The 12,378-nt window shown below is 45.9% G+C and overlaps 1 protein-coding gene across 1 annotated transcript in view; it reads right to left on the bottom strand.

Annotated features, from left to right (window-relative positions):
* Abca4 (ATP binding cassette subfamily A member 4) overlaps positions 1 to 12,378 on the bottom strand; it is a 130,980-nt gene that overhangs the window by 97,204 nt on the left and 21,398 nt on the right. Inside the window, exon 6 of the mRNA XM_070007144.1 lies at positions 8,819 to 9,016. Within this exon, the coding sequence (XP_069863245.1) occupies positions 8,819 to 9,016 (198 nt within the window). The remainder of the gene's footprint in view (positions 1 to 8,818; positions 9,017 to 12,378) is intronic.

Here is a 12,378-nt window from a genome sequence, read left to right on the forward strand (position 1 = left end):
CTCAATAGCTATGTGTTGAATAAGAGCATTATAATCCTTAGATTACTGTAATCCCTTTGTACATCATCTTTATAATAACAATAAAAATTAAATTAAAAAAATTAGAACAACAACAAAAAGAATATTATAATCTAGTAAAAAAGAGACTGAGTCTATTGAGGTCTTAGGAGCCTATGAGTCGTGGTGTGTCTGCCAGGCACAATGAGGACTTACAGAGAGCAAATGGTCAGCTCTACCTAGGGACACTTGATGATGAAGGTGACACTTGAGTTGATGCTTGTAAGAAGACAAGCTGATGACTGTGAGGCTGACAGCAGTGTCTGTGGACAAAAGGGGAGGGCCAGGAATTCCAGGTGGAGACAGGAATGTGAAGAGAGCTAGCAAGAGAGTGAGACCAGAGATATAGCCAGATAAGTACTTCAGGAATCTAGGGGAGAGGGACAGGAAGACATAGCTTGATATTCATTTCTGTGTCTGGCTAACACTTTCCTTTTGATCTGCTAACAATTTCATAATATTCATCTATCAGACATGTGCTTGGCACTCTAGCTGCATTTCCCTTTATAATTCTTTTTTAGTGAAAATGATAAATAAGGAGGCTTGGACTCACATCCTCATTTGCTATATTACTTACATCTCACAATGGTGCTGGTCTCCAGGAAACCTTCCAACTGTATCTGTTTGCTAGTTATCTAATGTTGAGGTAAATTATAAAATAAGTTCTAAGGCTCTCTTCTTCCTTTAGTTTCTACCTCATTATTTATTCAGATGCATAGGAATTTTCCTTGCCAAAAGAACTAGAAGAGGCCATAAATTTATTTGAATGGAAATATGAAACATTTCTGAGCAAAAGGTCATAGACCAAAATGGAAACAAATATTTCTCCCCCGCCCCCCTCTTACACACACACACCAGATTCTTAAACCAAGAATTTATCTTAACTTCCTAAATAATACCTCCATGCCATTATTGGGCTCAGTACCACCAACACAAAGTCAAGGTCTAACTAGATCTCTTAGGAAGATTGGGTATACAATAGAGCTTCAGCAAAGATACTCAATGAACCATGGTTGGTCTTCAGCAATCCCAAAGCCTTGATCTTGTACTTAAGAAATTGATACAAGGTAGCTGAAGGATTTTGGCTTCAAGAGGTCTCTGAATTGTTGTTTTTTTGGGGGGGGGATAAAAACAAACAAACAAAAAACCCACAACAAAAAAACAAAAAAATACTCTTTCTATGAGATTGTGTAATATTTTATAACCTAAGCAGAATCAATCACATCAGCTCCTAAAAAAAAAAGTCTTGAGTAGTATTTGCTGATGCCTTAGACTGACTGCATGAGTTAATTGAACAGCTGCCAATCGATCAGCGCATGAAAGAGGAGTCTTATGAGTTGAGTGCTTTGTTTATACTATGTTCTCTGATTCAAAAGAGGCAATCTGGGAGTGAAGGCCTAGTGCCAGCAGCTCTGGGGAGAAGCAAGACTGTGAGGCTGAAACAAAACGCAGTCGAAAAATATAGGGTATGACTTAATTTTGAAGTCAAGGATGTACCTACTGCAAAGGTGATTAGGCAGCCTCAGGTTAAAAGTTTTAGGATTAGCATGGTCTGTAAGAGTGGTGGAAGGTTCTGGAATCAGAATGGGGGTCAGAATGGGCTGGGTAGCTATTCTGAAAGTACCCACGGCAGAGGGGAAGAGTAGATGAAGAGGGGAAGGGAAGTGGGGACAGACAGCACTGAGCTGCAGGGTTCAGCTCTGGGCTGCAGCTACAGGAAGCCCAGATTTATCCGGGAGGGAAGTTGTTGCTGGGTGACTGGGGGGAATGTGGATTTGAAGCTTGTTTGTTGCAACCTGACAGTTGTTAAGCATCAAATGAAAAGAGAGGAAGCTGCTTGGGGGGTGGGGGGAGGGTGTCAAGCAGGAGTGGCGCCTGCGTACTAGGAAATGCGTCATGAGTGGAGAATTCAGACCCAGTCATGGCAGGGCAGGGGGTGGGGGTGGGGATGCCCAACTATCTCTACTGGAACAGGTCCCCAAGACGTGCTATCTTCCCACAGTCGGGGAAACAGCATCTGAACCACAGGGTGGACTCTCAGGCTGTGTGAACAGACAGGTTACAGGACAGGTTTCGGCTCCACCGAAACTAGGCCTTTTTCTCTCTGGTGACTTCCATCTTGAAGAAAGCAGGATGAATGTAGGGGTGGTGAAAGGTCACTCTGTCTGAGGGGTCTGAGGAAGGAGCAAAGGGACCACTGCCGAGAGGGTGTCTTCTTGCTTTTAGGAAGAGCAAAATGCTTTGGGTTTTCAAGTGTTTCCCCATCCTCTTCTCTAATGTGAGTTTCACTCTATCCCATGAGACATACAGGTATCATCTTGATTTTACAGATGGGGTGATGGGGTCCCTTTAAAGGACAGCAAGCTGGGTTCCAACCTAGAGTCTAGACCCAGTCTCCTGGCCACTAAGAGATACTGGATGGTCCTAGACTCTGCTCCTTTCAACACTGGTCCCACCCCATCTTTGGGAGTACGCTGATGATGGTGTAAAGAGAGATGAGGTAGAAAGGACATGCATATAATAGGTAGGTAAAAATTGGGATGAAAAAGCTCTTGACCTGATTCCATGAGTCACCATTCCTTGTGTAACTGTGGGAAACGATTAATGCTTCTCAAAAGTGATTCAAATCCATACAAAAAAAGTTAGAAGCTACTGTTCTGTAGATATAATCAAGAGTCAAAATTCAGGGCTGGGAAGGTGGCTTAGCCGTAGAGTGCTTGCCTAGCATGCATGAAGCCCTGAGTTTGATTCCTCAGTACCACATACACAGAAAAAGCCAGACATGGTGCTGTAGCTCAAGTGGTAGAGCATTAGCCTTGAGTACCAAGAGGCTCAAAGACAGTGCCAAGACCCTGAGTTCAACCTCCAGGACTGGCAAAGAAAAAAGAAAAAAGAAAGAAAGATAGAAAGAAAGAGAAAGAAAGAAAGAAAAGAAGGAAGGAAGGAAGAAAAAAGAAATGAAAAGGAGCCAAAATCCTTCTATAAACCAGTTTATACCAGACATCTCAATCATACCGACCAAATAAAGGCCAAGACCTCAGGACTTTTCATCCTAAGTATCCTTCCCGGGGCCTGCTGCTAGCCAACCTCATTACATTTTCACTTCTCAATAATCCTCTCTTTCTGAATCTATAAAGCAAACATGTGGTGTGCTGAGAAAAAAGGCCCTGGCTTGTTGTACACCTGGAACACGTGCCAGGTGTAGCAGTTCACACTTGTAATCCTAGCCACGTGGGAGGTGGTGATAGGAATATCCAAGTTAAGGCTTCTCACATTGTCACTCTGAACAAAGTGAGATCCTATCGGAAAAATTAAATCAAATCAAAAAGGGCTGGGAGTGTGGTTCAAGTGGTAGAGTACCTGCCTAGCAAAGAGGGTAAGACCCTGAATTCACCTCTCAGGTGATAAATCTGGTGTGGCAATTAATGTAAACTTCGTGTACAATCAAGAACCTCTCTTTTATTTCTATTTCTCTCTCTTCTATTTTCCTTTTAGTTCTTCTTTATTGAAATCCATTCACCCAAAGAAAATGTTGGTTACAATAGACACTGATTTTTGTAGATTTAGGGGGGTAAAAATACGAATTTTGTAATCAAATACACTTGCTCTGGCTTAATGACTTTTAAAACTTCCTATTTTCTGGCTAAGTTTTGCTTTTGCTGCTCCCTGGTACTGCTGGCGTTTTGGTTCAGTCCTTTATCTCCCCTCTCAAAGCCTTCATGGAGAAACAGGAGCAAATTGACAAGGTAGAGACTTAGGAATCAGAAGAGGAAATCATGACGTTAAGTCACTCATGGGGATCTTATTGTAAACTTCAGGAACGCGGGGGCTTTCCTGGAGACTTCTGATGCAGCAAGAACCTTCCAAAAATCAAAACACATAGTTGAAACTTAACCAACTGCGGAGACTGAGCAGGAGAGCAGAAAGTGGGGCCAGCTCCCCCCTCTTGCCGGGCATTGGGCAGCCCTCCCCTGTTTCTTCCCAATGACTCAGGAATTCAGGGAGCAGAGCCAGGAATGAAGCAAGACATTGACAGGAGCTGTAGACACCCCAGGACTGGGTCTTTCCCTCCTCTGGAACTCAGTGGTCAGGCGGTCCATGCTCACAGGGCAAGAGCTATAATGAAGTCAAGCAAAGTAAAAACCACAGCAGAGTAGAGGTTGAAGGAAGGAAAGAAAGCTGAATCATGCCACATCAGGAGCATTTTTTTTTAACAGAGAAGAAAATGGAGCCAAAAGAGACCAGATTTCCTCCATCAACATCCATTGAGCAGGGGCAGGGATGAGGGGGCAGGGGGAAATCACTCAGATTTCCCAGCAGTATGGCTGGTCTTGGCACTCACTTCAGTTCCCTGCTGAATTTCCACAAATAAACATTCAGAGCAGAAGGGACAGATTTGCTTCTCAGCAAGATTTCAAAGCTGTGCACCAAAGTAGGAGAGAAAACAGGAAGGATCATGGGGGCAGGGTGGGGGTAGGGGGGAGACAGAGGGGACAGAGAAGGAGGAGGAGGAAGGGGAGGAGGGCATAGAGGAGGGGCACACAGGCCTGGACCCAAATCAGATGGGAAAGCTCCCAACTCACCCGAAACTGACTGACACACTCCTTTTTATGAGGTGTGAACATTTCAGGTGACGCTGACACAGAGGTGAAAATAAGAGGGACTAAAATCCAGCCACCAGGTTTCTTGCTTTTTTTCCCTAGCCCATCTAGGTCACCAACGTGTGTGTGTGTGTGTGTGTGTGTGTGTGTGTGTGTGTGTGTTTGTGCACGCGCACTTGCTCGACTGAGAATGGACAGGGTGGAGTAATCCATGGGCATTGCCTTTGAATTGTTTGAAGATGACAACATTCACTTCTGACCTCCAAGGGACAGAAGAAACACAGCTGGTCTCAGTTGGGGCTAAGCCCCCACCTCCACCCCTGCCCCCTCAGTCCTCTCAGCTCTGTGGGTTCCCAGGACTGGAGAGGTTGCACCCCTAACCCTAGCTCCATCCTTCGAGGGCAGGTGTTGTTCACAGTGGCTTACTACGATTTTTTTCCCCCTCTTTCATTGTTAATGAGAGTGCACTTAGCATTTCATAAAACCTTATTTATACACTGGCTACGTGCTCATGAGAACAGCCCAGGAGAAGCGCTGGCCCAGAATCGCCCGGCTGGAGTTAAGGTGGCTGAGAGCCAACCAGCTGCAATAACAGCTAGGCTCAGGGAGGCTGCTCCAGGCTCCGCCCACAAGGGTGGAGGTCTGCCTTGGGCCATTATCTTAAAAATACTCCTAGGATGGGAAGGGAAGCTATTCAGCTAAAACCCCATCTTAATTCTTGCAATCATTTGAAAAGTTCTTTATTAGTGGTTTTCTTTGAATGGTTAGCTGTGCTATCCATTCGTCCAATAGCTAAGTGCATTTCAAGGGCACCTGAAAATGAAGCCAGGGTATGAACTCATTGTTTGGGGTCCACATGTCCTGTGTTGGTCAGGAGCCCAGAAAAAGCATGTTAAGCAGGAACAATCCTCAGAGGCTGAGGCCAGCCTCCCACATGAGGCAGTCTCCTCCAGGTGGTTTCACATCCACTCTGGTCTCTGGTCCTGTCCAGTTGTGGGAAGAGCACAGAAGGATGAGCGCCGGGCTGGGAAGGTGGCTCAGTGGTAGAGCGCTTGCCTTGCATGCATGAGGCCCTGGGTTCGATTCCTCAGCACCACATAAGCAAAAAGAAAAAAGCTGGAAGTGGCGCTGTAGCTCAGGTGGTAGAGTGCTAGCCTTGAGCTGAAGAGCTGAGGGACAGCGCCCAGGCCCAGAGTTCAGGCCCTACAACCGGACTCCCCCCCAAAAAAGAAGGATGAGAGCCTAAGTACAGTGATTATGACATCATCTCTATAGAAACTGAGATTTTTCTGTTTTTTTTTTTTTTTAAAGTTAAACCCTTATGTTCTAGTCAGAGTTTCTTGATGCTGGTAGGAATTTGGTATTATCTAGAAAGTTTCCCCCAAACATTAACATGCAGATTATGGATTCCCACTAAGTATCGCTTTAAAAAGTTCCCCGGAGTGATTCAATGCATAGCAAAGCCTAGTATCCTCCTTTTTTTCTTGGCCAGAAGTTGTTAGTACTGGTCTTTCAAAGCTCACATCTGTGAACAGATGTGCTCATAGATTCGGTAAAGGTGAGAACTTGGGGTTTGAGCCCTGGGTCCTTGCCAGTACCAAGCCCCTGGCAGGGACCTGATTCAGGTGTGAGCACACGGACATACATACAGAGGTGGCAAGTGGGCACCGTGGGCCCGGCCGAGGTCAGTTGGACTCAGTGATGTCAGTGAGAGCAACTGGCAAAAGTTAGCACCTGAAGTCTGAACAAGCCCCATCTCCCCCAAAAAAGGTAGACAAATATTTTCTGGTTTTTCTTATCTGCTAAGTAAACATTCAAAGCCAGTGACCCGAGTTTGGAGTCTTCTCTAGTTCAGATCTCCAGTGTTTTCAAAGGCCTGTGTGTTAAAGGCTTGGTCCCCATCTAGGCACTCCTGGGAGGTGATGGGAACTTTAAGAGGTCAGGCCTAGTGGGAGGTCTTTAGGTTATTGGGAATGATAAAGATGGTAGTACCAACCCCAGGGTCCTTCCCTCACTCTCTTTTGTTTACTGGCCATGAGGTGAGTGGCTTTGCTTCACCATGATATGCTACCTCATCACAGGACCCAAAGTAATGGGGCCAATCAACCACGGACTAGAACCTCTGAAACTGTGAGCTTTTCTCTTTGTAAATTGCGTAGGTATTTGTTACAGTAACAGAAAGCTGACCAGCACAAAGTCCAGTGGCTACTGGAAAGTTTTTGCCCTGGTGCCCTCTTGTCTAACCACATCCAGGGCTGTCCTCCCAGAACGGATGGTCATACTCCAGGAGACAAATTAACCTATCACTAGACAAAGCACCTCCAGAAGGAAGCAAGTTCACTTCTTCATGACCGGGGACTAAACGGTGCTGGGACCTGGGCATCCTGGCCCTGCTCAGGGGGTTCATAGATATTCTTCATGCTGCCTCACAGGTGCATGAGGGCCCTGGGGTTCCTGTGGGGTTGGGCAGGGCTCTGTAGACCAGTCACAGTCTCCTGGGCTGGGCTGTAGTATAGCTGCCCAGAATAAGGTATGTTTGTCATTTTACTTATCTGTCTGATTCTGAAACAAACCATGGTGTGTATCTGAAATTGGGGTCCTTTTATGGCGTGGAGCAGAAATGTTTTGACCACAAGGCTTTTAATTCTCTTTGAACCTTGGGAAGCCTTGAGACCTTTTCTGGGGTCCTAGATTCTCAGCAGTGGGGGCATCTCCAGGTCCTGACCCCTTGTACCCACTGTGGAGGCCCACCCAGATATGCTGGGGAAAACTGAACAGTATCTTCCAAGGGAAAGGCACAGTTTGATTCAGAAAGAACTCTGCCAGCAAGTGTGTGGTCTTGTATTTTGTTTCATTTTTTTAAAGCCTTCTGCTTTTTTAAAAGACAAGCTGGGAATTGATTTTTTTTCTTGAAAGAGTTATCTTAAAAATAGACAAAACACAAATGCCTTACTACGTAGTGACTGGCATTCTTCACAATGAAAATGTCAGCAAAAGAAAACACACAATTCAGTGCTAGAGATACTGTATATGTCATCTTCTCTGAAGAACTCTGAGTATTGCTGAACATGTGGCTGACTGCCATCCCCAGCAGAATCTCCCAAGGTAATAGGGAAGGAAGGTCTCCTGCCCCAGCCTGGGGTGGGGAGTTGGAACTTGACCTTTCGCCAGCCTCTCTGATGATTTTCACGCATCCTGCACTTTGACAGTCCCATGTAGTCTCCTCTTTATAGATGTCCCTTTCATCCTGTCCTTCTAGCAAAGGAGGAGGTAGTGTCAGGTCCAATCAGTCTACCCAAAATGCAGTTCTAGAAAAGAAGGCTGAGCTGATTTTTTCAGGCTTTCATATTTTTTAAGACTAGGAAATGTTCTGTTTATTTTTAATATGTAGAAATAGGAACTTTTGGGGTCAAGTTGAGACCAAAAAGAAGAAGGAGGAGGAAGAGGAGGAGGAAGAGGAAGGAAGGAAAATAAGGAGGAGGAGGAGAAGCAGCAGCAGCATGCAGTCTGTGCTTTGCACAGACCTTTCCTAGTGTCTTTTCGTACCATTCTATAAAGTGTTATTTTGTTGGTTGTGGGGCTTGAACTCTGGGCCTGGGTGCTGTCCCTCAGCTGCTCAGCTCAAGGTAAGTGCTCTATTACTTGAGCCATAATGCCACTTATGGTTTTCTGGTGGTTTGTTAGAGATAAGAGTCACAGGGACTTTCCTGCCTGGGCTGGCTTTGAACCGTGATCCCCAGATCTCAGTCTCCTGAGTAGCTAGGATTACAGACGTGAGCCACCGGTGCCTGGCTAAAGTGTTATTCTTGTTGTATAAGAATGTCTAACAGATGAATAACAACACTGAGCTGGGCAATGGTAGCATGGAAATCGAGCCAGGCCTCTTCTGTCCTTATCCACACTGCTGGAGGAGGCAGCCAGTGTCATCTCAACCTTGGAGCAGACAGTCATATGCCATACCACATACCTAGAGGTGAACCTAATAGCAACTCCCAACCCTGGCCACTATTCTAGAAAAACTGTTGTTGAAGATTCCGTGAGCCCTGGGCATCTGGAGCTTCCTTGGGGCCTGTCCTGAGCACCAGGTTCACATTCATGAACCCCGACTGCTTGCGTGCCCCAGGAATTTCCAAGAGGGGAGTGGAGAGCCCTTTTCTTACCACACGGAAGAGCTTGAAGAAGTCCACGTTGGCGTACAGAGTGTCTTCCATCCACTGTAGGGTGCCCGGGGAAAGGGGACACAGGGTATCACGCACAGTCTGTGCCCCACGATACTGGCCGAAGATGATGAAGCGCTCTAAGAGGGCCTCGCTGCAGGCGATGTCCTTCAGTGCCAGGTCTGGGACTCCATGAGCAAACTGCAGGGAGGAGAGGCAACACTTGTAGGAAAATACCGCCTCCCTTCTGCACAATAATACCCTTGTCCTGACCCATAGGGTCTGTGAAGATATCCCAGTCCATGGCACAGCAAATAAAGATGGCAAATTGCTCTGAAAGAGGTAGAGATGGGAGGATGCTGGCTTGAGGCCAATCTGGGCAAAAAGTAGAGTGAGACGCTATCTCATAAACTATGTATACGAAGATAGCATGATGAAACCCACCAAACTGAAGAAGAAAATGGAGATGAAGGGCGAACTTGTTCAAACCACACTGTGCACATCTGTGGAATGATCACAATGAAACCTCCTTGTACTATTAATGCAGATGAGTAAAAAAAGGAAACAAAGCAACAAACAAACAAACAACAAAGCTTGGTGTAGTAGTTCATGCTCCAGTCTCAGCCAAAAGGAAGGCAAAGGTAGGAGAATCTAAGCCTAAAGCTAGCCACAGGTAAAAAGTACAAGGTCCTATCTGCACACAGTTATAACAGCAGCAGCAACAACAAAACTAAAGCAAAAAGGGAAAAATAAACTAAAGCCAAACATGCTGCGGGCATGGGTCAGGTAATAGAGTACTAAATACAAAATCCAGGCCTACCAAAAAGAAAAGAAAACTGCTAATAGACTGAAGTTGCTAATTAGCTAACTTTAACATAAGCAGATTTTCACAGATCATAAAGGATCTGTGAAAGGTGGAAGGAGACACAAGCAACAGTATCAAAGCAATGTAATGGGAAAAAGGTTAGATGAAGCATTGCAGGCCTTGAATATAGAGGAGACCACCAGCCAAGGAATCTAGGCAATCCCTAGAAGCTGGAAAAAGCAAAGAACTAGGTTTCCCTTTTATTTTTTTTTAACTTATTTTTTCCAGTAGTGGGATCTGAACTCTGGGCCTGGACCCTGTCCCTCAGCTCTTCAGCTCAAGGCTAGTGCTCTACCACTTGAGCCACAGCACTACTTCTGGCCTTTTCTGCTTATGTGGTGCTGAGGAATTGAACCTAGGTCCTCATGCATGCAAGGTAAGCACTCTATCACTGAGCCACTTTCCCAGCCCTAGATTTCCTTTTTATATTACCAATAGGAATGTAGTTCTGCTGGCACTTGGACTCCCAGAGTTCTGACCAGAATCACAAGATAATACATTCCATGTAAGCTATGAAGCTCATGGCTATTTGTTCCAACTGTAACAAGATACCCAAATACTCCCAAACCATGCTTTATTGAAGGGAGAATTTTAAAGAATTTGATAGATCTTGTCAGGCATTGGTGTCTCATGCCTGTAATCCTAGCTACTCAGGAGGCTGAGATCTGAGGATCACAGTTCAAAGCCAGCCTGGGAGATTCTTATCTCCAATTAAGCACCAAAAAAAAAAAAAAACCAACTAGAAGTAAGGCTGTGGCTCAAGAAGTAGACCACTAGCCTTGAGCAATGAAAGCTTAGGAACAGCACCCAGGCTAATGTCAAGCCCCATGACCAGAACACACACACACACACACACACACACACACACACACACACACACACACACACACACACACACACACACACACACACACACACACACACACACACACACCTTGGCAGATCTCTGCATATGATACTAAAGTACTATCAAGGCCTCTCCTGAGGCAGAGGTGGAGTGAAAAGAACACATTTGTAGTGGTCTATGACCCACGTTCCCTGTTTACCAAATTTAGCTCATAAAAATACCAAATGCCGGGCTGGGAAGGTGGCTCAGTGGTAGAGCACTTGCCTTGCATGCCAGAGGCCCTGGGTTCGATTCCTCAGCACCACATAAGCAAAAAGAAAAAAGCTGGAAGTGGCGCTGTGGCTCAAGAGGTAGAGCACTAGCCTTGAGCTGAAGAGCTGAGGGACAGCGCCCAGGCCCAGAGTTCAGGCCCCATGACTGGACCCAAAAAAAACCAAAAAACAAAAAAACCCCCAAAAAACAAATGCCTAGTTTAATTTAAACTTAAAAAACACACACACAAATAAACTCTTAGAATGTCTCAAACATAATTGTGCTAAGTTTTTGTTGTTTTTCATCTGAAATTCAGAATTAGGCACTATTCAATTAAGATTTAATTAGGTACCATCCCCGCCCCCCCCCCCCCCGGTCTTGTGATCCTAAGTACTGGGTGTTCCAAACCCCACAATTCCTAGGGTATGATGCTGGGTTGGCAGCAGCCTCTTACCCTCTGGGGCCGCTAAGCAGGGATGTGTTTCCACAGAGACTTCCTGTTCTGCCTTCATCTCCCATCTTTCTCTAGGTAAACCCTATCCTTGTCTCCAATCCCAGAGGCTGAAACCTTTCAAAGTGGAGGCCATCAACAAACTCATTTTATCTAAGCCGCTTGGATTCCAGAGCAGGTGGATAGAAGATAGAGGATAGAGGAGAGTGAAGTGATGAGACACTCACAGCTGTCTAGCCAGAATACTGGTACACCATGAAAAGTCCCACTCACTCAGTCACTTCTCCTCAACACCTGTTCACGGACTTCCCATTGTGCTGGGACCATGGTAGTGAATCTGGAGAGAGAGAGAACGGAGGCAGGTTTCCTGCCCTCTGAGAGGCTTGCTGGCTTGCTGGAAATGCAGCATTTCAATAAGAAGAAAAGCTGGTGAACGTGGCTCCTACTCCTGCATATTGTATGACATCATGCTAAGTGCTTCCCACCTATATGAAATCTTTCCACCTCCACAACCACCATACATGGTCAGCACTTTATGATTTCCCTTTACAAAGATGGAACCAGGGGTACAGCAATTAGTTTGAGGTCACAGTGGAGTGTGTGGTCTTGTGGAGATCTAATCCCAGAGTTTCACCACTCCCTGTTAATTTACGTGACACTAGGAGGAGAGGGAGAGGACTGGCCAGGGAAAGAACTCCTTTTCAAGTTGAGTTCAGATGCCAGGTAGAAAGGACCAAGATCTAGTTCTGATGATAAAGAAGCAGACTCCTCCCCTGCTTAGTGAGGATGGTATGCTGTACAGCCATGAGTCACCGTGAGAGCAGAGCGGGCTGTCATGGCTAGAAATTCTAATGGCCTGTTCCACTGATAAAGAGTCATAGAACCCAATGGAGGCTGAGATGATGGAGGCTGAGATGAAGGGAACTGGGAGAGTCTGAGCGGAGAGGAGGCCGGAGGTGCAACAGAGGCTCCATATCCACGGCCTCAGCAAAACCCGGGAAGGTCCGAGGCTTGCTAATTTCTACAGCATCAGCAGCTCAGAGCCAGCCACACTCTGATAAAGGCACAGCCTGGAGACCCCAGCCCCCTGGAAAGGCCTCAGCTCTGGCGCCAGAAGCAAAGTGACTTAAGCTCCAAAGGTCATGTCA

The sequence above is a fragment of the Dipodomys merriami genome, unplaced genomic scaffold, assembly GCF_024711535.1.
Source record: "Dipodomys merriami isolate MVZ:Mamm:240054 unplaced genomic scaffold, mDipMer1.0.p SCAF_7, whole genome shotgun sequence".
In the NCBI taxonomy this organism is placed as follows: domain Eukaryota; kingdom Metazoa; phylum Chordata; class Mammalia; order Rodentia; family Heteromyidae; genus Dipodomys; species Dipodomys merriami.